This window comes from Neofelis nebulosa, chromosome 1, assembly GCF_028018385.1.
Source record: "Neofelis nebulosa isolate mNeoNeb1 chromosome 1, mNeoNeb1.pri, whole genome shotgun sequence".
NCBI lineage: Eukaryota > Metazoa > Chordata > Mammalia > Carnivora > Felidae > Neofelis > Neofelis nebulosa.
Window position 1 is genome coordinate 44337406 of NC_080782.1, and position 24606 is coordinate 44362011.

Genomic DNA, 24606 nt, shown 5'->3' on the forward strand with positions numbered 1-24606 from the left:
CGAAGAAAGAAACTTAGGCTTTGTAGGAAAAGAACACTCCACTCTGTATTTCGGTGGCGACTTTCATAGGAGAGACTTTTAAAAACCACCCTATCTGCTCCCCACATAGTCTATGGTGGGAAGGTCCTTGTTGGGCTTGGAGGTTGGGTGGGGAGAGACTGAACCCAGACCTTGATGCTCCTGATCGAATGCCTTTTCCACCACACCTGGATTTTCTAAATGTCAAACATTCTCACATTGTCTTTATAGTTTTTTCAATATCCAGCCACCACCTTCGCAATTTTATACCATTATTGAGTGCATATTTTCCTTTAAATGGATTTGTTTTTTTAATTTAAAATATCTTAAAAATAATTTTTTTAATGCTCATTCATTTTGGGGAGAGACAGAGAGAGACAGAGTACAAGCAGGGGAGGGGCAGAGAGAGAGACACACACACACACACAGAATCTGAAGCAAGCTCCAGGCTCTGAGCTGGCAGAACAGAGCCTGATGTGAGGCCCGAACGCATGAACCATGAGGTCCTGACCTGAGCCAAAGTCAGATGCTTAACTGACTAAGCCGCCCAGGTGCCCCTAAATTTAAAATAACTTAATAGGCAACTTTTGTATCACTACTTTAAAAAAGAAAATCCTTATTGCTTGCCATACATCAGAGGCTACCACAAAAACAAGTCAGTGGAAAAAAACATTTAGATAAAATACCTGGGTAAAATCTGGATAAAACCTATTGCTTGCTAAAGGATGTGAGCCTGAGATCTATCCTCTTTCTTTTGTAAAACTAAGAGTAGCAAGTGTTAGAGAAGAATGAGAGATTCGAGTACCCAGTGAAGCCTTTGTCCTTGACTAACCAGGAAGCCCCCGTGAACATCAAGGGGAAGTATTTTCTCCATATCTGATTGCCTATCTTTTATAGCCCTTTTAAAATTTAATATGTAGGGGCTTCTGGTTGGCTCAATTAAGCATCTGACTTCGGCTCAGGTCATGATCTCACGGTTCATGAGTTTGAGCCCCGCTTTGGGCTCTGTGCTGACAGCTCAGAGCCTGGAGCCTGCTTCAGATCCTGTGTCTCCCTCTCGCTCTGCACCTCCCCCACTTGTGCTCTCTCTTCTTCTCTCTCAAAAATAAACATTAAAAAATTGTAAAAAACAATAAAATTTAATATTTATTTTGATAAATGCATAATAACATTTCAAATTTAAGTTTTGAGGAAAGTTCTGGTTATACAACATTATATGATTCCCAAAGAATAATGTTGAAAATATAATTAATTATATTTCCCCCCAAAATAGTGTCTCAAAGTTATTGCAGTTTTTAAAATCTGACTTTATTTAGACAACAACCCCTTCCTCCCTCCCTCCTGCTTGCTTGCTCGCTCTTTCTTTCTTTCTTTCTTTCTTTCTTTCGTTTATGGTAAGAACAGATAACATGAGATATACCTCTTAGCAAATGTTTAAGGGTATATAGCACCGTATTGTTAACTAAAAGCACAATGTCACATAGCAGATCTCCAGAATTTCAACTTGTATAACAGATACTTCCCTCTCCCTAGTTTTATTGAGATGTAATCGACATATAATGTTGTACTGATTTAAGGTATACAACATAATGATTTGATGTACCTTTATATTGCAAAAGGATTGCCAAAATAAGTTTAGCTAACATCTGTCATCTCACACAGTCACAATTTTTCTTGTGATGAGAAGATTGCCTATTTAATGCCATCACTGAGTAACACCTGAATAATTTTGCTCACCTCCAGGGTATAGGTCTTCACTCAGGGAAGACCTATACTTTACTATTCTTGTTCTGTTTATCACACAGGTGCATATTTTATTATTTCAATAGTAACCAAATAGCCAGGCTTCATCACAAAACATTCCATCTGATTCTCCCACTCATGGAAGCTATTCTCCAGCTGACTAGTGAGGTGATTTCCCAATTTGCCTTGTGATACAGACCCTGTTTCATCAAAAACAGTTTTGATAAGTAGACTACAGTTGAAAAGTAGTTCTATTAAAAGTAGCCAAGTAAACTACCTGGGCATAATTATACTTTTTTATGTTATGCTGCTGAGAGAAAAAACTGGGGCACAAAATTGTATATTCACTTCAATCTTTGCTTTTAAATGTTTATTTTTGAGAAAGAGAGAGAGTCCACATGCATGCACACATGCAGGGAAGGGGGAGAGAGAGGAAGACAGAGAATCCCAAGCAGGCTCCGCACTGTCAGCGCAGAGGCAGAGATGGGGCTCGAACTCACATGAGATCATGAGATCATGAGATCATGACCTGAGCCAAAATCAAAAGTCAGACACTTATCTGACTGAGCCATCCAAGGTACCCCCCTCCCCACACCCAATCTTACTACTGCAAAAATATGCATAGGAAAAGATAAGAGGGAAATACACAAAATTATTTTGTCTGGTGAAAACTATGGCTGAGTACTATTTTCTTCTTTATTCCTGCTTCTCCCATGTTTTAAAAAATGAGCATGTGTGACTTCTATAATCAGAAGGATATTTTAGAACAAGTCTTAATTTATCTATAAAATAAAATTAGTACCTCCATCAATGGGGTTGTGAAAGAGATAAAATGAGATAAAAGATGTGATTATGCTTCATAAATCACAAAAAGTAAGCAATTAACGGGTTAGAATTTGTATTATCATTCTTCAGTGATGTATATATAGACTTCTGCCACCTGGCAAGGTATAAGAGTTTCTGTTTCTTAAAAAAAAAAATGTAAAAGCTCTGATTTCTGGAAAGTATATAGGCAGTAAATGAACATTATGCTCTATGAGTCCCTTTGCAACATCTAGCTTGCTGAGTTTTACTTTTATTAAAGATCATTAAGAATTATCAAACATTAAAAATGATCATTAATGATCATATTTGGATACTAGATATTATCATTTTTGTTTCTTTAATTATTTATAATTAACATGTATCAATGATAGCAATAACCCCTGGCATTTGTATAATATGTGACAGTTTACAATATGTATTAATGCACATTTTCTCTTTTTCTCTTTACAAAGACTTTCTGGTACAGGGGACATCATTCCCAATTTTGAGAGGAAGAAAACCATATAGTAGATATGAAACAATGATACGGCCTTAACAGAAAATGTTACTCCTAAATGTAACTCCTAAAACTGTGACATACGTATTACAAAGTATTTATAGGTCACTCTATTGTAAAGGCGCAAAGATATTACAAAGATGTTACACGGACTCCATAAGCATCCTTTATATATACATTGTTGCTGAATTTATATAATATATCTATAAATTCTCCCGTAACTTAAGTAGGCCCTTCGTTATTATTCTTACCATCTTTGGAAGTGGATTAATTTAGGTTATTATAATCCCAGAGAATGCTCTGGAAATGGTATTTGCCAAAGCTTAGAGAGCCTGGTGTCTGATTCACTTGCAAATTCATGCCTCCGGTGGTTTTTCCTATTGCCAAAGACTCTTCCCTTATGCTCTGGACTCATGGCCAGCCTCTCACCTTTCAGGAAGGAGTAGCGGACCTCGGCATTGGCTCCCCGGTCACCATCCATGGCTCGGACCTGGAGCAGCTCTGTGCCAGGGGCCGTGGTGTCAGGAACACTCGCCTCATAGTAGAGCTGGGTGAAGTGGGGTGGGTGGAGGTTTCCAGCCTCCACGTGAATAGACACCCACACAAAGTTCCTCTTGATGGGCATCTCCTGGTCTCGGACCTACGGGCCCAAGGGGAGAATGCCGTGAGCAGCAAACGGAATGGGAGGCGGCAGGGTTACATGAAGGTCAATGAAATAGAATGCCAGTGAAAGATACACCCAACTGTAACTCTGTGTTGCTTTAAATTTTGCTCTCTTTTATGCTCTTTTTTCTTCAAAAAATTGTTTTAATGCTTATTTTTATTTTTGAGAGAGAGAGGCAGACACAGAGAGACAGAGTGTGAGTGGGGGAGGGGCAGAGAGAGAGGGAGACACAGAATCAGAAAAAGGCTCCAGGCTCGGAGCAGTCAGCACAGAGCCTGACACGGGGCTTGAACCCACCAACTATAAAATCATGACCTGAGCTGAAGTCGGACGCTTAACTGACTGAGCCACCCAGGCGCCCCTGCTCTTTATTCTTTTTAAATTAACTTGCAAATTAGTGATTATTAGGCTTAGCTGTATTCATGGACTATCCCATTTTAGGGGAAAGACAGAAAGAAGTACAGAAACCGTATTTTCCAACTGAGGTCTCAGAGGATATTTCCTCAAGATGTTAACATGTTACGCAGGGGAAAAAATTCTATGGTCAACTAAATTTAGGGGGCGCTGAATTAAATGATGTTAAAGTTTTCTTTGCTGCAGGACTTTGCAGAGCCTTTAATATATATTAATGTGCCCAGAGGATGATAACCTAACATATAAAATCCTGCTCCTTGAGTCAGGAAGGCTGGATTTGATTCTGGTTCCATCATAAAGAACTGTATGATGGTGAGTAAGCCCCTGTGGGCCTGTGGTGTGAGAGGAGAGAAATGGGTAGGATCCGGGCTGGGACTAGAGTGTGGCACTTAAGGCACGTATGGCGTAGATTTAAGGAGGTTCACTCTCAGGGTCATAAGGTGCGGGCACAGAACCCTGAAAGTGAGTCCTTCTTAGTTTTTTGTGCCCTGCCAACGCCTCTCTTGCTCACCGTAGTGCTTGCTCTAGGCGGGAGGGTCTCTGGGTCCTCCCCAGCTCCGACACTGTGTCAGTCTGCATTGTGGCCATGCGGTCATGGAGCAGGGAGAGAGCTGTTGGGGGGTGTGTGGACTGAGCCCAGAGAAAGCCCAGGTTGTAGGAGTTTCCTTGGCAGCTCTGTAATCTCTTTCTTTACTCTCAGGCACCCCTTATGGAAGGTGCCTCTGGCAGGCTGGGAAGTGTCACATCTCATGTCATGCATCGTCATGAGCATCAGCGTACCTGGCTAATCAGGGAAGAGGGGACCTTCAGCGTGCCTCCAAGGGCTCCCACCCCCACATATCCACATGCAAGTGCATCTTTCCCTGGTTTTTCGGCTTACTCACCATAACTGTCAGCGTGTGCTGGGAGGGGCCCAAGCCAAGGTCCAACTTCCCCACGGTTACCAGGACACCACTGCTTGGGTCCAGCTGGAAGAGGCTGGCACTTGCTGGGTCTTGGCTGCCATGTATGGTGTAGATGAGGCCTTTGCCCTTGTCTGGATCCATGGCCTGAACTCGGAGGAGCTCCACCCCAGGCAGTGTGTCCTGGGGAACTCTAACCTCATAATGAGCCTCCAGGAACTGGGGCCGATGGTGGTTGACATTGGCAATCATGAAGATGTAGACCTAGGGAGAATGAGAGGGAAAGGTAGCCTGTAAGCTCTAGGGGGTCAGTGACCTTGTCTGTCTGGTTCTTCGCCATACCATCGATGCCTAGAACAGTGCCTGGCACGCAGCAGTCACTCAATAAATATTTGTTGAATGAAAGATATGATTTCAAAATCACAAGGCTTTGAAATAACGTGCAGTCCAGTGGTTTTCAAAAACAAAATTTCGGTTAAAAGGACCTTTTCTTCAAGTGAATTTTTTAATGAAAATCCAATATATGAAGCAGGTAAATCTCTGGCTGAAACCACCGTAGAAATCTAGAGCCCCCACTGACCAGCATGCCTCATACCCCTGGCAGCCTCTATGGAACTCTATCCTTAATGGAAAACTGTTCATTGAGACAAAACCCTTCATTACACAGTGGGAACAAGAATTCTCCCAAGAGCACAGAAGTAGAAAATCTATCAGATAAGACTGGAAGGCAGAACCTTAATTCCAAATTCAGCATCTTCTGAAGTACACCACATCCACTGAAAGCCTTGTGTAGCTTCTTCCCAATGAAGGAAGCCTCCCGTCCCCTCTCAGCTCAGGGGGTCCCCAGTCAAGCCTCTAACCTGAGTGGCAATGGTGTGGGACCCATCGGTCACCTCCACGGTCAAGTTATAGCTCGACCTCCTCCTTGTGTCGAGAGGCTTAGCGATGACAATGCTTCCTGTGGTCTTCTCAATGTCAAAGTCCATGTCCTGGTCACCACCTGGAGTGGGGGTGGGGAGGGGGAGGAGCACACACAGCCTCAGTGATGGAGACAGTAGGAGAGCAACGGGGTCTGTCTGGCACGTTTAGAGGAAGGGGTCGTAGATCCTGTCAAGTTCTTGTCAAATTACTACCAAGATCTGAGCGATGATACAGAAAAAGGCAAACTTATAAGGCCTGAAGAGTGGCGCAGGAAGACCGACGTTCGCCATAGAGCGTGTTCTGCTACCAGGATGGTAGACACGGGAGTAATGAGCTCTACCCCGTGGCCTATAGGACAGTTTGCATAGCCTAAAGGTGCCTATGTGCAGGAGAAAAATGAAAATAACTCTGTTCAGGGCCCCTGGGTGGCTCAGTCGGTTAAGCACCCGACTTCGGCTCAGGTCATGATCTCACGGTTCACAGGTTAGAGCCCCGGGTCGGGCTCTGTGCTAACAGCTCAGAGCCTGGAACCTGCTTCAGATTCTGTGTCTCCCTCTCGCTCTCTGCCCCTCCCCTGCTCATGCTCTGTCTCTCTCTCTCTCTCTCTCTCTCAAAAATAAATAAACATCAAAAAATTAAAAAAAAAAAAAGAAAATAACTCTGTGCAAGAGGAAATTGATGCAATAAACTGTAAAAATCTAAAATGTAGAATTAGCATGCAGCTATTTAATTGTTTACTCAACAGAAATCTGTTTCGTGGCATGGAAATATGTTCATGTTATATTTTAAAAGGTTATAAAACAACATTTTAAGTGTGTGTGTGTGTGTGTGTGTGTGTGTGTGTGTAAAGAAAAACCGCTAAAAGGAAAGACAGCAACATTTTAACAGTGGATTATCTTCTGATTGGTGGGGGTTTTGGTGATGTTATCATCTTCTCTGCATTTATTTGTGTCCTCTAAATGTTCTACAGAGTACATGTGTTAATCTGTGCCAAAGGAAAAAGAAAAGCCAAACAAGAGGAACAGTTAGTCAGAATTGAAAGTCAATCCAGGAAGTCAAAAATCTTGGGACAGGTGTACATCCAATCTCTGAACTAGGCTGAGAATCTCTCTAATTGGACCCCAAAGTTCATGTGGTACTGAAACTCTTAGATATTCTTAACCTGGAATCCCTGGCTGCATTTCAAGGGATCTATAAATCCCTATATTTGTATTCTCGTGTGTGTGTGTATGTGTGCGTGTGTGTGTGTGTGCACGCACGTGCACATGTGCACACCTTTCTAGGAAGAGAGCCTAAGCATTCATTAGATTCCCAAAGGATTCATCAGATTCTCAGAGGGGTCTATGCTCCCCTCCCCCCAGATATTTTAACAAAATCTTGGTTTAGAGACAAAAGAAATTTCAGAGAAGACCATGAGAGCTTGGACCCAAGCATCTCCTACAAAGAGAATGGACCCTTTCCCCTGATCATGAGGACGGAACCTGGGATTAGAACATGAAGCATGGCCCCAGGGACAGCGGTCCTCAAGCCATGGTCAACGATATCAGCTCTGCAGGGATCTCACACTGAGGCAGAAGAGGAAACACAAAACTTGTGCTTTCTCCTCTGAATCTCCTAGGCACTTGGAGTAACTGGGGGACTGTCCCACTCTGGCTGGGGTACCAGTGAGGCCATGGAGGCTCGACCTGAGATCACAGCTGGTACGGAAGGAAAGATTGGCAGGAGTGGTGCTTCTCCTCACCAGCTGCCCCAGAGAACAAGGGCAGAGACAGTCACCACTCACAGCCAAAGGAGGGGCTTCCAGGGAGCGTGACCTGAGTGAGCGCGCTCAGAAGGACCGTGCTGTGAAGACCGGGCCTGGGCTATAAGGATGGAAGGGGCTGACCCTCCTAGGGTCCTCACCGGAGATGTTGAACCAGAAGAGACCGGGTCGACCCTCCACACTGATGACCCCCACCATGTGGTTCACGGGGTCCGTCTCCATGACTGTAAAGCTGTAGTGGGCCTCGTCAAAGGCCAGTGGTATGGAGGAGGGCCGGGGCTGGGGGATCCACTCGATGTGCAGCCGGACACTGGCTGAGAGTGGTGGCTGTCCACTGTCTGTTGCTTTGATCTGAAAAGAAGCCAAAACTGAAATTGAGGCCTTGTCTGCAGGGCTGGGCAAGAAATAAGAAGACCCAGGTGGCCAGGCGAGAGGCAGAGCATCCTGTGACTGCTGGAGCCGGCCTCCCGTCCACTCGTCCATTCATTCCACACACACAGCAGGAAGCCCTGATGTCAACAGGCACCACGCTGGTTGTTGCAGGTGCAGTGGGCACGAAACAGGTGACCTGCTCGAGAACTTCACGCGTAGTGAAAAAATAATCAAAGCCACTCTTAACGGAAGGCTTACTGTGTGCTGGTTCTAGAGCTGGGCTTGGCACACACAGACCCTTCTTAACAACCAAAACCATAAATTAGACGAGACTTTACGGAGCTCTCACTAGGATCAGGCCCTGCTCTGAGTGCAATATCTGATTTAATCCTCATGACAGCCCTGAGAGAGGTCCCGTTATATCTCCCTTTGCAGGAGCAAATGGGCTCAGCAAGGGGAACTCGGCTGCCCGGGATCGTCTGCCTCACCAGCAATGAGGTTGCTGGGGTTTGGAGTCAGGCTGTCGGACAGGAGAGTCCATATCCCAACCGCTTGCTATATTGGCTCCCTACAAGGAAACTGTTCTTATCCGCATTTTATAGATGCTAAAACAAAGGCTCAGAGAGGTTAAGTGGCTTGGCTTTGGGCAGGTGTAAGGTGGCAGAGCTAGAATTGGAACCTAGGCTTACTTTGATTCCAAAGCCTGTGTTACTCTCACCAAAATCCTTATCTCTAAGAACAGATCAGGTTTCCCAGGCAAGGACCCTATTGCCTTCAAAAAGAAAGGCCCAGAATTCTGATCCTTTGGCTGACGCTGGGGCTCCCATTTCTCTGGGAGAAAGCCAGGGAAGGGAATACCACCTCCACCATGCCTGAGGGCTGTCTCCCTTCTCTTGTATCCTCAAAGAAAATCCCTAACCGGTTATGACACTCCCCCCTCTGCGGCCTCCACCCACCCACCCCCCACACACACACACCACTCACTGTTAGGATGTTGTACTCTCCGGCTGTGAAGGTATTGCTGGATGATACCATGCCTGTGGCTGGGTCGATGCTGAAGCTCCCCTCATCACTCTCCTCGATACTGTAGGTGACCCTGCCATTGAGACCCTCATCAGGGTCTGAAGCCACCAGCCTGTACACAGGCCCAGGGGTTGCCGGGCTCAGCCTCTCTGGAAGGCGGACATTGAAGAGTTTGTGGGAGAACACGGGGGGGTTGTCGTTGACATCTAAGATGCGGACCACCACCCTGGAGGTGGACTTTAAGGAGGGCTCCCCGTTGTCCAGCACAGTCACCTGGGTACAGAATGGAGTATGAATTGCCAAGTGCAAAGCAGTGAATATGCATCACCACCCACTGCAACCCTTCTGCTATCCCTACCTTGCACAGCCTGGAAACATTAGCCAGGCTGTGTTTTGGTATATACTTGTGATTTTCATTATCATAATTTCACCTACTTGGAACCCAGCTCTCTGGTGACCTCGCCCATGGGAAAGCCAGCAAGAACAGAGAAGCCGGAAAGAATTGGAATAAAACAAAGCCACAGAGGCTCTAGAGAAAAGCTCATGTTCTTTACTCAGGAGGCCCATGGGCCATTTCTCGGAGACCATTTACTTTTTATTTGCTTGTAATTCTCATAAGCTTTGTTCTCTGGTTTCCTTAAGCTACTGGAGGTTAGAAAAAAAACAAATGGGAAGATGTTTATGAAGGAGTGGGTGGTACCTTTTGAGTCAGACATGCCGACCGATGCATGAAATAAAATCCAGGGCAAGAGAAAAGGCACTAACTACTAAAACAACTTCAGAATCAAGGGCTATTTCATGTAGGGGCAAATCGTCCCATGCATCAAGGGCCCCGAGGGCATCATACAAGATAGGACATTTCCACTCTAAGTGGTTCTGAATTTTTAAAATATTTTGGTGTTTGAAGAGAAATACCTCTGCTGAGCTAGGGAGAATGCTTGGTCCCTAGAAGGCCGTTTAGCAACTGCTTACTAATAATACCTGTCTCTTTCAAAGGGGAGGTGCAGAGCCTGAGAGCATAGAAGGTCAGTTTATTTCAATTCTGCTGAAGGCATGTGTATCCCTCCCACCTGATGTCTTCCAGACTGGAAGAGATGCCCATTCATCAGTTATGGATAGCTCCAGAGGGGGCGTAAGTAGATTCCTTCTGATTTACTCCATTCTGGGTCAAGACTGATTCCTCTTGTTGGAACGGGCACCAGGGATGTTTACATGATTTTACAAACATCCTAGAGCCCATAGATCTAGAGAACAAAGGTCTGGGCTTTCATCTGGGTCTGTACTCACCTAGTGCTTGACCTTGGGTATAGGGATGGGCTGGAAACCAGACTCAACAAGTACACAGCATGTGTGTACCACTCCCTATTCCTGCACTCACCACAGACATTACTAATCAATCAGCGCTTCCTGCCCAGCCCAGACACGGTTTCAGATTCCTTCCCTTCCCAGTGCTGGAGAGCCAGGAAAGACCCTGAGAGTCTTCACCACCAACCACAGCAGGACTCAGCTTAAGAAACTCCTCCGCCCTGAGCCTCAGTCACATTACTTGGAGATGCGCGTGTGGCCCCAAGGCCTGGCTCAGCTTCTGCTTGGCCTCCTTCAGGAGGTTTTTGAATCCAGTGAATGAGTTCACCACCATTACTCACCTCCAGGATGTGTTCATCCTTGTTCTCTCTGTCCAGCTGCCGGGCTGTGGATAGGAGACCTGGGGGAGAGGCGGAAGGAGGCACACCTGAGCGAAGGGCTCCCAGGGCCACTTTATTGAGAGTGTGTTCACGGATACATTTAAATCTTAGGGCAGAATTTTTCTGGCCTTTGGAGAACAAAGACATTAAGGGGAAATGGGGCCCTGAAGGAGGAGAAGGGGAAATGAGGAAGGAGAGTACAGCAGAGACCATGGGATCCGCGGGTGTTCCCACCTACGTCCAGCTTTCACCATTAGAAAGGATGCTGTGGGGGCACCTGGGTGGCTCAATTGGTTAAGCATCTGACTCTTGATTTTGGCTCAGGTCATGATCTCATGGTTTGTGAGTTCGAACCCCACATTGGGCTCTTTGCTGACAGTGCAGAGCCTGCTTGGGATTCTGTCTCTCTCTCTCTCTGCCCCTGCCCCACTCGCTCTCTATGTCTCTCTCTCAAAATAAATAAATAAACTTAAAAAAAAGAAATAGTAAAGAAAAGGGGGGGGGAGGGATCTGTGTGCAATGTATTATTGGGGGCTTGGGGGCGGGGAGGCAGCTTGTGTCCCCTGGCTCCTCTCAGCTTGCCTGTAAGTTGAGGAAGGTGGATTTGGGTATCTGTGAGTCTAGTTTTGATTTCCTGTGGCACTATGGCTACAAACTGCAGGCATCTGAGGCCAGAGAGGAGAGAAAGTGCCAGCTGTCTACCGCCATCAGGAAAGTCAAGATGGAGGTGATGCTAGAGGTGATGCATCAGCACTGGGTAGGAAAGGTCTCTTGAATGAAAGCAGAGCAGACAGGGGTCAGTGGGTCATCTGAAACTTTCAGCAAGTTTTTTTTAATCTTGTTTAGGCAATTAAATGATGGAGTCATGGAATGGAGTGTGAGGAAGGGGGCTCAGTGAGGCGAGAGGGGATCTGGTGCTGGGTGGAGACTCCCGGTGCTGGAAATGGGAGCATGTGTGAGGAATGGCCTCTGTTAGAGAAGTGTTACTGCCTTGTGAGGTAGAACCAAGTCACCCTGACTTTTTCTTCCCTGACTGAGGGCAGGCATGGGTGGGGGGGGGGGGTAGCAGAGAAGGTTCCTGGAAAGCCCCACAGCTAAAGGCCCTTCCAGTCAGGGAAGAAAGACACACTTCTCTGGGCCAGTGTGAATATTGTCCCAGGTCACCTCACTCAGCTCATCCCCAAGCTGAGGGGCCTGACGGGGAAGGGCCCAGGATCCCAGGCCCCCCAGGAGGAGTGCAGGGACAAAAGGGCCTCAGCTAGTAAACCTTCCTTCTGGCTCAGTCCTGGCTTTCCTCCTGCTTCTCTCTCTCCATCCCCTCTTGTCCCTTTCTCTCCTCTCTCTTTCTCTCTCTCTCTCTCTCTCTCTCTCTCTCTCTCTCATTTATCCCTCACCGTCCTCCTTCTCTCTTCCTTACCCCTCTCTTCCTCTCTTCCCTCCCCTTATTTACCTCTCTGAATATCCGACATTGTCTGTCTCTGGTTTTTCTTCTCTCTCTCTCCCTTGTGTCACCACCGCATCCCCTGACCTTCTAAGGGCCAGTGTCCCTGGAATTGCTGCCTATGGCTTCCTGGATCATTGCCTCTGTTGTCAGCCTCATCCCTCTCTCTGAGGTCAGCGTCAGGATTCCCAGGGAGTGCCGTGTAGAATGGGGACGTGGCAAAGCCGCCCCCATGGGTCCTGTGTGAGGATCCTTCCTGGCATGAGGTGGACCCTCGTCATTTCTCCTCCCCAAACAAATGTTTCCCATCACCCATCTCAGGCCCATCTTTGACTTTCCTCTCCCTCATCCAGTGATTCTCCAACACCTGTTGATTCCACCTCTAATGGATTCCAGATCCTTCTACTCCATTCACCCTGACCTACCACAGTCTAGATCTTGCTCCAACCACCTTTGCAGCTCCCTCTCCTTCAGGGTCCCAACAGCCAACACTCCTCCGTGTCCAGCTCTGTATAGATCTATATTGATTAACTCACTTAATCTTTACGATTAAACAGGAGGTAGCTATCATCATGTACATTTTACTGGTGGGAAAAGTCAGGCATAAAGCAGCTGAGTAACTTTACCTACCTCTTGCAGTTAATAAGTGAGGGAAATTGGGCCATCTTGGTGGCCCAGAGGGTTAAACATCTGCCTGACCCTTGATTTTGGCTCAGGTCATAATCTCATGGTTCATGAGATCAAGCCCTGCATCAGGCTCTGTGCTGACAGTGTGGAGCCTGCTTGGGATTCTCTCTCTCTCTCTCTCTCTCTCTCTCAAAAATAAATAAATAAACATTTTTTAAATTAAAAAAATAAGTAGGAGGAATGGGATCTGCATTTAGACAATTGCCCTACTTGCTGTCCCTTCCTCCCTGCTAGCTATTGCTCCAGTCGCTCTCCTTGCCCAGGTGTCCTTGCAGACTGCTGTCAGTCCCTCTCACCCTTCAGCTCAGCATGGCCACCCCTGCTCCATGAAGCTGTTGCTACTGCACCACACTGAGCAACTCTCCCTCTCCTCTGGGTGGCTGTGGCACCGCATCTACACATATCTTACAATGGGCTCGTTCGCACTGGCTCTCTAGTTTTTTATACCCAGATCTTCACGCTCTTGATGGGTTGAATTCCTCAAGGCCCCAAACTGTGTTTAATTATCTTCACATCTCAACACAGCACATAGTTTAAGTGCTTCATGAGGGCAGACACCTTTAAACATTTGTTGAACAAAGGAATGAAGCTTGGGCTTCACTAGAGGTGGTCGATGCTGGCAGAGATTCATTCATTAATGACTCTCTTATTTATTGAAGTCCTACTGTGTGCTAGGCACTGAAGATATTAAAGAAGGAAAAAACAATCAAGGTTCCTTTTCTAGAAAGCCTTTGAAGTTTAGTGGAGGACATAGATAATTTATGGAATAATCACACACATGAATATAATGTTCTGTGATAAGTGTTTAAAAAAGAAAGGAGAGGGGCGCCTGGGTGGCTCAGTCGGTTAAGCGTCTGACTTTGGGCTCAGGTCACGATCTCGCGGTCCGTGAGTTCGAGCCCCGCGTCGGGCTCTGGGCTGATGGCTCAGAGCCTGGAGCCTGCTTCGGATTCTGTGTCTCCCTCTCTCTCTGACCCCCCACCACCCCGTTCATGCTCTGTCTCTCTCTGTCTCAAAAATAAATAAACTAAAAAAAAAAAAAAGAAAGGAGTAAGGGCCCCTGGGTAGTTCAGTCAGTTGAGCGTCCAGCTTCGGCTCAGGTCATGATCTCATGGTTCGTGAGTTTGAGCCCCGCACATTGCTTTCCGCTGTCAGCATAGAACTGATTTTAGATCCTCCGATCCCGCCTCTCTCTCTGCCCCTCCCCTACTGGTGCTCTCTATCTCAAAAATAAATAAACATTAAATTATTTTTTTAAGTTGGGGGGCGGCACCTGGTTGGCTCAGTCAGATGAGCATCCAACTTCGGCTCAGGTCATGATCTCATGGCTGATGAGTTCGAGCCCCGTGTCAGGCCCTGTGCTGACAACTCAGAGCCTGGAGCCTGCCTCAGATTCTGTCTCTGTCTTTCTCTGCCCCTCCTCTGCTCACGCACTGTCTTTCTCTCTCTAATACAAATAAACATTAAAAAAATGTTTGTTTGTTTTTTTTTAAACTTTTTTCAACTTTTTTTTATTTATTTTTGGGACAGAGAGAGACAGAGCATGAACGGGGGAGGGGCAGAGAGAGAGGGAGACACAGAATCAGAAACAGGCTCCAGGCTCCGAGCCATCAGCCCAGAGCCTGACGCGGGGCTCGAACTCACGGACCGCGAGATCGTGACCTGGCTGAAGTCGGACGCTTAACCGACTGCGCCACCCAGGCGCCCCAAAAAAAATGTTTTTTTTAAAAAGTAGACTGAGCTGGGAGATGTATTATAGTGTCAGGAAAAACTGTAAAGAAAGAATGTCTGGGCTGGGATCTGAAAGAGGAGTGGGAGTTAGCCAGACTAAAGGAAAGGAAAAGAAAATTCTGGAAGAAAGAACAGTGTATGCAAAGGCCATGTGTCAGGAGAGGGCACGGACTGAAACAGGCCATGTCGTCAGAACCAGAGTGGTAGGAGAAGAAAGGCAGCATGAAGCCCGAAAGGTCCACAGAGACCATGTCAGACGCAGCGTGGGAGACATGGCAGGATCTGGCTTTATCTTAAGGATGTGGGGGAACCATTCAAAGTATCCAGGCAGGGAAATGGGATGATGTAATGGTGGTGATAAGAAAGGGGGGCTGGGGCCTCCACTCCTGACTTATTATTTTATTTTTAAATGTTCATGCTGGTTAAAATGTCTTCTCCTCAACTGCAGGAAGACTAAGGACATCTCTGCTCTCTGAGGCATTTTGCCAGACCCTGTGTCAGGGAACTGTTGACAGTAAACAGGATGGGGATTTGGAAGACATTGGGAAGCCAATGCCTTAGGTGAGAGACCTCTTCTCTCTTCTGCAAGGTTGGGGCGGGGAGGGGCGGGGGGGACAGGATGGGCCCAGTGAGAGCCAGCTTAGGCCTGTTTTCCAGGGCGAAAGGATCCTTCTTAAAGGACTAATCCATTCCTTGAGATCAAAGGTTAACAGGAAAGGCTCCAAACCAATGTCCCTGTGCAAATAGATACTTGCGTCCTCCACCCACCGTCTGTCCCAGGACTTCCAGCCTCTTGCTCCTCCTCATTTCCTTCTGTCTTAAGGATGGGGAGCTAGTTTCTCCCTTTCCACCTCCTCCAATCTCGCCAGGGTTCTGTCCTTCCAAGAATGAATTATTGGAGCCAGAGAATAGGATCTTGGGTTCGGAGGAGAGAGCGTCTACCCTCTCTGCTATCATATCGCTGTCCATCCTCTAAGAGAAAGATGTGGCTTTGGAGACATATCTACAGCAGCGGGAGCTGGCTCTCAAATTCCAACAGCGACAGGAGCCAGGCAGGTAGCCTCAGTTTGAGAAACAGGCTGAGGGTAGCACAAGAGGGAGGAGGGGCCCATGGGGACCAGAGGACAGGCACCTGCTCTGCATGGAGAGCTGCTGTTGGCTTCAGGTAGTTGAGGCCCTGTGCAAATGTGAGCTCAGTGTGGCCAGATCTCCTAGTTCTTTACGATCCACCGGAAATCTGGAGTGTTTTGTGGAATTTTCTAATTTTTAAACGCTGGCAACAACTTGAAAAATCATTGTTTAAAACTTGCACAAGCCAAACAAAACGCCTTTGTGGGCTATGTACCACCCACCGTCTTGCCCCAGATGGCCTTGGGCCAAGGATAGATGTTTATGAGATGGTTGACTCTACTGGAGTGGATCTCCACTGCCACCGCTCTGTGGGCAGGCTTGAGATCGGTTTAGAACTAGGGTTAAGAGATTGGATCTGTGGCTGTGACTCGGGGGAGGGGTCAGTTTGGGAGCACTCAGAGATCTGAAATAGTCCCAGCCTGGCCACCCAGGCATCCTGCTTGGCTTTCCTAGGCCCCAAGGAAAGAAAGCCAATATATTCTTGTTTTCCCAGAGAGATAGACTCCGCACAGCAGTGGTTCCCAAACTTAGCACCCCTGAGAATCCCCCGGATATTTTGTTAAATAAAAGATGGGTTTCTGGGCCCCGGCCTGTGGTAAGGTGGGGCCTGAGAATTTGAATTGCTAACACATGGGCAGGTGATGCTGAGGATACTGGTCCAAGACCAAACTGTGAAAAGCACTATGGTAGAGACTCCTATTCAGCCACATTCCTGAGGTCCTTACCTGTGAACGGGTGAAGAACAAAGAATCCCATATTGTTCCCACCGGTGATGTTGAAGGTCAGCTTCCCTTTGGAGCTGGAGTCCGGGTCCCAGGCATCCAGCTGAAGCACAGAGGTGTGCAGGGGGGCATCCTCCCGGACGGAGGGGTAGAACACCGGCCTGGACATCCGGGGTGGGTTGTCGTTGACATCCATAACCTCAATGTAGACTTCGGTTACGGAAGAGAGAGGTATGGAACCTCTGTCCACTGCCAGTACCGTCAGCCAGTAGCAGGACACAGATTCTCGGTCCAGGGGTGCCAGAGTCTGGATCATACCTAGGGACAGTCGAGCACCAAACCCCAAATCTTTTAGAGCTCACAGTAGCTTTCAGAATCACCTTACCTAACAGTCCCCGGGCAATACTGTGGAAACAGGAGAGTTCCACAGGAAAAGGGACCTGCTGTCGATGTGGTGTGGGAGCTGCTGAGTTAAACGCATGCAAGTCGTACGTAGCCTTGCTGTAGAGCCTCTCAGAACCATTCTCTGCTAAGATAAGCCCGTGACAGTTGTCCTTAAACCGGTTCCTTCAAGTTTCAAATAGTATAGATACCCATTTAAAGGTTAGGGATCTGATGACTAAATTGCTGTTCCCCTTTCCAGCATCCTTATGATTCTAGAGACCTCCCTTCATGCCTCAGTTCGCTTGCTCCACAGATTGCTTACTATGGGCCAGCACTGTTCTAGAAGTCGAGAGTCCGACAGTGAGCACAAGAGGGGTGCACCCTAAGTTCTCATGCGTCACGCTCAGCCGGAAGGACTTGTGCCAGAGGACAAGGCCCATGCTCACAGCTGTCGTGGGGCAGAGCGGAAGGAATCTCACTGTTTTGTCAGCTGGAGGGACGAAGGCCCAGAGAGAGAACGTGATTTGATCAAGATCGTGTAGCAAGTAGGCCTGAAGAGCAGAGTCTCTTTTAACTGACTCTCAGTCTAATGCTCTTTCTACCACATCACCCTGCCCTTCACCCTGGAAATAAATCACCCATCAAATTGTAAGCTCTTTGAGGACAGTGACCTACCTTTATTCACCTGGGACCTCCCCCAAGGTGTCACTCTCAGAATCTCACAAGCAGAAGGTGCTTGTGAGTGTTTGGTGAATTGTACTTATTTTCTATGAAGCTTTAAAAGGAATAAATAGGGAAGTTCGGTCAGTTAAGCATCCAATTCTTGATTGCAGCTTGGGTCATGATCTCTCCGTTCGTGAGTTTGAGCCCTGGGTCGGGCTCTGTACTTACAGTGCGGAGCCTGCTTGGGATTCATTCTCTCTCTCTCTCTCTCTCCCAAAATAAATAAATAAACTTGGGGTGCCTGGTTGGCTCATTTGGTAAAGTGTCTGACTTCAGCTCAGGGCATGATCTCATGGTTCATGAGTTTGAGCCCCGCGTCGGGCTCTGTGCTGACAGCTCAGAGCCTGAAGTCTACTTCGGATTCTGTGTCTCCCTCACTCTTTGCTCCTCCCCTGCTTGTTCTCTCTCTGTCTTTCAAAAAGAAATAAACATTAAAAATTTTTTCTAAATAAGTAAATAAACTTTAAAAAAAGGGAGTAAATAAGTTGGTGCCAACTTTTTGAAGGGTAATTTAGAAATTACGTATTAACATTGAAAATATGCATTATCCTTTGACCCAGAAATGGCATTTTTAAGAGTTTTTCTTATAGAGACTCATGCATATGAGTAAAAGTATATGATCAAGGATGTTACAGCTAGATGATAGAATAAAATGCAGCCATTAAAAAAGAAGGAAAAATACAGGTACTGATACGTAAGAGATCCTGGTGTTACGTGAAAAAAAAAGTGTTGCAGAATTAGTGTCTTTTGTATGATTTTCTCATATAATAAAATGAACAGTGATAAAATGTCAGACACGAAGAAGAAAAATTTACAAGATTATAGACCAAAATGTTAATAAAGATTATATCTAGGGAGATGGGACACACACACAAAAAAACATTCATATTTAGGGGCATCTGGATGGTTCACTCAGTTGAACGCCCAGCTCTTGATTTCAGCTCAGGTCATGATCCCAGGCTTGTGGAATCGAGCCGTGCATTGGGCTCTGCACTGAGCCTGGAGACAGATTGAGATTTTCTCTCCCTCCCCCTTTGCCCCCTCCCCCACTGTCTCTCTCTCTCTAAAAAAAAAATATTTTTTAAACATTCATTTTTAAATTATATATAAAAATTTATAGCCATGATGCATTACTTTTATAAGCATATGCATATACTGTATGTTTATGTGTGTGTATAAGTATATACACAAATGCTAGTGAGATGGCTGATTTGACTTCAATGGATACACACACACATGCGTGCGTGTGCACATATATACACATATATATATATCTCCAGTATGATAAAGATTAATTTAAAATAAAATAAAAGGGACAAGAAGGAGAGTCCCTATTTATTGCCTTTTCTTTTTAGCCTGGAGCCTGTCTTCTTTCAGGACAGCCCCTGATCCCCTTAGGCCCATCCTCTCCAAGCACCTGGCACTCCCGTCCACCCCACTCCCAGTACCTGTGTCTTTGTTGATGCTAAAGGCTGCAAGACTGGTGCCAGCTCTCAGGAAGTACTGGAGCTCCCCATCCAAGCCACCATCATCATCGTGGGCAGCCACTACCATCACCTGGGTTCCCGAGGGACTGTTCTCCTGCACCTGGCCCTGGTGCACAAAGGAGGCAAAGCGGGGAGGGTGGAGATTCTCATTCACATCCAAGACTATCACTTCCACGTGGCAGAGGGTCCTGCGGGCCAGGGGCCGCCCACTGTCACTGGCCCACAGGCTCAGATTGTATCCAGCCCGCCTCTCAAAGTCCAGCTCTCTCTCCAGACTGAGCGCGCCAGTCATCGGGTCCACCTGGAAGGTCCCGTGGGCATCATCCAACAGGACATAACGCACTTCTCCCGCAGGGCCCACGTCAGGATCGGAGGCATCCAGAAACGTTAGAATAGTCCCGGGGGGCAGATCCTCTGGGACTTTCAGGCTGCTGAGTTCCGTGATACACTGAGGAGAGTTGTCATTGGCATCTTCCAATGTGATTTTCAGGTCAGTGACAGAGAAGAGCTGGTGGCCCTTCCTGGGCTGATCCCTGGCTTCCACCTTGAGTATATATTGTGGCTCTGATTCCCGGTCCAGGTGTCCTGTGACAGCCAGCTCCCCAGTGAGGGGATGGAGGGAGAACTTCTCTGTGGGGCTTAGCAGAGTGTAGCGAACCCTCCCATTGTCATCGGAATCGGCGTCTTTTGCTTTCAACTCGGCAATTGTGGTTCCAACTTCTGTGTTCTCCGAGACGGTTATCTGGTACCCACCAGGAGGAAATCTGGGTGCATTGTCATTCCAGTCTTTCACATTCACTGTCAGCAGCTTCCAGGATGACTTCTGGGGAGTCCCCAAGTCATACACTGTTACATTGAGGATGTAGAAACGGGTGGCTTCATAGTCCAAAGGGGCAGCTACCGTGAGCAGCCCTGTCTCCAGCTCAATGTCAAAGCAGCCCTCATCGTTGCCATCTGCAATCACATAGACCAGTTTGCCATTAAATCCAGTATCAGGGTCAGTGGCTGCCAGGCGGGCCAGGGAGGTGTTGACAGGAACACGTTCAAGGATGTCAATGGACTGTGGGAAGTGGTCCTCAAACTGGGGCGTGTGATGATTGATCTGATATGCACTTAAGGAAATGAAGTCCTCATCACTGGAGTCCTGGTTCTGAAACCCAACAGAATGGAGGATGGCCTTTGTGAAGTGTGTCAATACTCCTGTTTTATCACATGTTACAGGGACCTCAAAACGAGGATCTTTCACTACAGTAACATTCAAAGTTGTGGGTGAGGCATAGTGTTTCCCATCTGAGGCTGTAATTTTCAGGGAGTAGTTGATGGGTTGACCAGTAGTAGTATGATTCATAAAAGAGCGCTTGAGGGATATCACTCCAGAGAAATGGTTTAGATCAAAATACCCTAGTTCATTGCCTGAAACAAACTCGTATTTTAGGTTCTGCAGCTCGTCCACATCTATAGCGGACACAGTCATTAGTGATTTTCCTACCGGCCAGTCTTCGTGGATAGACCCAGTGCAGTTGACTTGCTCAAACATAGGCTTGTTGTCATTCAAGTTCTTGAGCCTAAGAGAAATAGACACTTCCTTTTCCTGGCGAAATGGGGAGCCCCAGTCTGATGCCCGCACCCGGAAGGTATAAATTCTTTTCATGAGCTCATAGTCCATGGGTTTGGAGGTGGAGATAATCCCCAGGTAAGGGTCAATAGAGAAGGGCACAGCTTTCGGACGAGTGATGGAATAGGTGATGTATCCATTCTCCCCATGATCCCGGTCTGTGGCAGTAACTGTCAGAATGCTGGTGCCTGGAGGGATGTTCTCATCAAAGGTGCCATCATAGGAGGACCTGTTGAAGATGGGGGCATGGTTGTTACAGTCCACTATATCAATGACCACGGTGGTGGAGGCCAGCCCCGGTGAGGTTCTGATGTGTAGCTGGTAGTGGGCTCGGTCATGGAAGTCCCTGAGCTTCGTGGTGGTGATGAGCCCAGTGCGAGCATTAAGTTTAAACCCTGCACTCTCTGAGGACGGCTTTAGAACATACTGCAGGTTGGGGAAGGCTCCGGTTACTTTCACCATCACCACGCGGCTGCCAGGCGGGGAAAACTCACTGAGCCGCACTCTGTAAACAGCCCTCTCAAATTTGAGGGAGGCCAGTTTGGAAGGGGGTAGGTGAAAGCCCCTGATCTGGGAATGAGAAGAAGGCCCGCTCCCACTCCTGGCCTGCAGGCTGAGGTTGAATCCATGAAGGTGCTCCAGCCAGTTGATGTCTTTGACAGACACCAAACTGAACTCACTGCCGCGGGCGTAAGACTTGATGGCTTTGAAGTACTTTCCAGGGTCACCCCCAACTATCTCTAGCGAGTCCACTTCGGCGCCAGAGCTATTTGTGTCTACCATGACGGTGGCGTAGGTGGCACCCTCCTTGCTGTCTGGCGGAGCCACCACCACCGAGGTGATGGCCGGGGGCTTCCTGAGGGCCGGCTCCACGTGGATGACGAGGGCAGCCAGATTGCCAAACCCGTTGCCCTCTGAGATTTTCCGCATGCGGTCCACAGCCAGCACCTGGAGCTCGTACCTCCCTCGCCAGGTGACGTTGAGCTTCCCAGCCAAGGTGACCACGCCACTGGTGGGATGGATGGCGAACGTCTCCGACCTTGTGTTGAAGGCATAGTAGAACTTGGCATTCTGGCCCAGATCCGCATCTGTGGCGGTCACCTTGCAGATGGGGCTCTTGAGGGGCATGTCCTCAGAGATGGTGACTCGGTATGAAGGCGGGGAGAAGAGGGGCTTTAGGTCATTCTGGTCCAGGATGTGGACCACCACCCGGGTCAACGCTTCTAACTCCAAGGTCTTCTCCGTGGCTTGGATGATGAGGGTGTAGCTGTCTCGCACCTCCCTGTTCAGAAGGGCCGTGTTACTGCTCTTTGTTCTTATTCTCAGAAAGCAGAAGTCACCCACCACATACTCCTCTGTTTTAAACACATTGGCCATGTCCCCAGAGATGATCCGGTACCGCACTGCCCACTGGGGCTCGGCGAGGTAAATGCCCATTTTCATGGAGCTCTCCACGTAGGTCTTGGGGGCAGAGTTTTCGTAGATGGTCGCATTATAAAGAGAGTGTGTGAAGCGCCAGGCGGAGGAGGAGGGGATCCCTTCTCGGGGCTTCTCACAGGTTGTACAGAGGAGCAAGAAAATGACAAAGCCCCAGAAGGCAATAATCATGATGGAAAAACTCCTGAAGCCCTACGCACAAAAAAAAAAAAAAAAAAAAAAAAAAAAAAAAAAAAGTATGAGTTAGGAAAGAAATGGTTCCTACTGCGATGGTTCTTAGCTGGGATGATTTTGCCCCACAGGGGACACTTGGCAATGTCTGAAGACACCGTCAGCTACCCCAGCTTGTTGGGGAGGATGCTACTGGCATCTGTGGATCGAGGCTGGGGTGCTTCTAAACACCCTGCAACACACAGGACAGCCCCCCAACAACAACTAATGATCCAGCCCCAAATGTCAATAGTGCTCAGGTTGAGATACCTGTTAGTGTATCTAAACACTAACAGACTAATTTGAATGCTTTCTCAGGGGTAACTAGCAGATACAACATAGTCCTGACCACTTACTTGACTCCTTTTCCCAAAGAACCTTCAATGGCTCCCCAGTGATGGTGGGATAATTTCAACCAGGTACCCAAGTTTAGCAATCTGTCTCTAAGTACTTCCTACAAGACCCCATCCATCAAGGTGGCGCTCCAGCCAAAGCGAGTTGCGTCTGCATGTGCAGGGGCTGCAGAAAAAAACAAAGTGACCAAGATCACAGGCCTGGCCTCCGGTTGGTTGGCCATCAGCCCTGGTTCCACCGCTTACCAGCTGGGTGATTTTCTGCTCAGGTTATTTGACCTCTGTGAGCCTCGGTTTCCTCTTCCGTAGAATGGGGATAAGGATATTATCTACCTCATTGGATTGGTGTGAAATTAAGTGAAGCAACAAAGGTAAATGACCCAGCGGGGGTGCCTGGGACATAGAAATTGTAACATAATATTGGCTATTATCGGTAATAGGCAACTCAGTTTCATCAAGGGAAGGGAGCCACCCAGGGCCTTATGACTAGATAGAGGCAAAGCAAGAATTTGACCTGAGACTCCTTACATTAAAGGCCAGGACTGCTTCTTCCACCCCAGACTCACCTGCCCCTGTCCCACTGCTAGTCCCTTTGGACAGAGCCCGATTCTGACTCATCTTGTAACTCCCAAACCCCTGGAATGTCAGAGCTATAATGGGGCTTTGAGACACAGAGTTCTGACCCCACTCCTCGTGCATAGATGGGGAAGCAGAGCCCCGGAGGGGGAACATGTCTTGCCCCCTTTCACATAGTGGGGGCCAGGAAAGAACTAGTCCCTGGGAATTGTTGAACTGGCCACGAACGAGTGCTTTGCCCCTCTGAGACCTGCCGCGTTTCCCATTGTGTCCTGTGCTGTTTCCCACACAACTTGTCCCTGAACTCCAGCCTGAGTTCAAAGTGGAGACTCATCAGGATTAAGGAGAGGGAGAAGGGGGAAGGGGAGTAGGGGAAGGCAGAGGTTCGTTGCCAAAGTGCCTTCCAGAAGCAAAGTGTGAGGCTGGACACAGCAGGCTGGTGCCGGGCCTGCCTGCCCGTGAGAGTCTTGACTCCCAGGAGCTTCTTGGCTGCCAGCCAGATGTGCAGAGCATTCCTGGAGGAAACAGGCAAGACTCGTTTTTCCAGTTGCCTTGCTCTTCAAAGACAAGGAAGAGTTAAACTCAGGGGGCAAGAGGGGAAAGGAGAGGCTTGCATCCATGCCTTTCCAGAGTCCTGAGGGAGCTGAATGGAGCTTCTTTAAGACCTGGCAGGTAGCATCCCAACATGGGAGGGAGGGTGGAAAAGTCTGCCTAACTTGGGATCTGCAAGCCTGTGACAGAAAAGAATTTGAATATGCCCCATCCTTGCAGCCTCCCTACCACCCACCATCCTTCCCCTGAAATCCTGTTGGTGGCACCCCAGGCCCAGCTCCTCAGAGGAGAGGGGCGGGAGTGGAGGCAGATTTCTACACTTGGGGTGTCTATTCCCATCCTTCCTGCCCCTCTACTCTTTCCCCCGGCATCCCCTGCACCCACAGTAGAGCTGGCCCCGGGCAAAAGCCATATTCACCCCATTCCACTCACGCATCCCTGACACAGCAAGAGGAGAGGGACCCCTGAGCCATGTGGGCCCCAAGCCCCCAGGGTGGCGTTACTTTGGACGTTGAAGCCCCAAGGGAAAGAGAGTCCTTACCCCAGTCCCAGGTCCGCTCCCTCTGCAGCCCAGCGAGCCCAGGGTGCACCCAGCCTCCCGGCTCGGCCTGCCCTGTTTTGCGGAACGCTTCCTGTTCACCAGGTCAGCACCCGTGGAGGGCAGGCCCCAACAAGACATGCTGCTCAGCAGCTCTGCAGGTGTCTTGCAGAGATGAGCTTAGGGAAGGGAGC

At 48.0% G+C, this 24606-nt stretch overlaps 2 protein-coding genes across 2 annotated transcripts in view; one reads left to right on the forward strand and one right to left on the reverse strand.

Moving 5' to 3' along the window:
• Nucleotides 1-24606, forward strand: part of SLC36A1 (solute carrier family 36 member 1) — a 177611-nt gene that overhangs the window by 116194 nt on the left and 36811 nt on the right. The gene's annotated exons all lie outside the window — the stretch shown is intronic.
• Nucleotides 1-24606, reverse strand: part of FAT2 (FAT atypical cadherin 2) — an 84332-nt gene that overhangs the window by 40377 nt on the left and 19349 nt on the right. The window contains exons 2-9 of the mRNA XM_058720699.1: nt 19093-22375; nt 16541-16855; nt 10787-10845; nt 9102-9413; nt 7886-8096; nt 5923-6062; nt 5045-5326; nt 3512-3722 (exon numbers count right to left, since the gene is read on the reverse strand). Coding sequence (XP_058576682.1) covers nt 3512-3722; nt 5045-5326; nt 5923-6062; nt 7886-8096; nt 9102-9413; nt 10787-10845; nt 16541-16855; nt 19093-22354 — 4792 coding nt within the window. The 5' untranslated portion in view covers nt 22355-22375. The remainder of the gene's footprint in view (nt 1-3511; nt 3723-5044; nt 5327-5922; nt 6063-7885; nt 8097-9101; nt 9414-10786; nt 10846-16540; nt 16856-19092; nt 22376-24606) is intronic.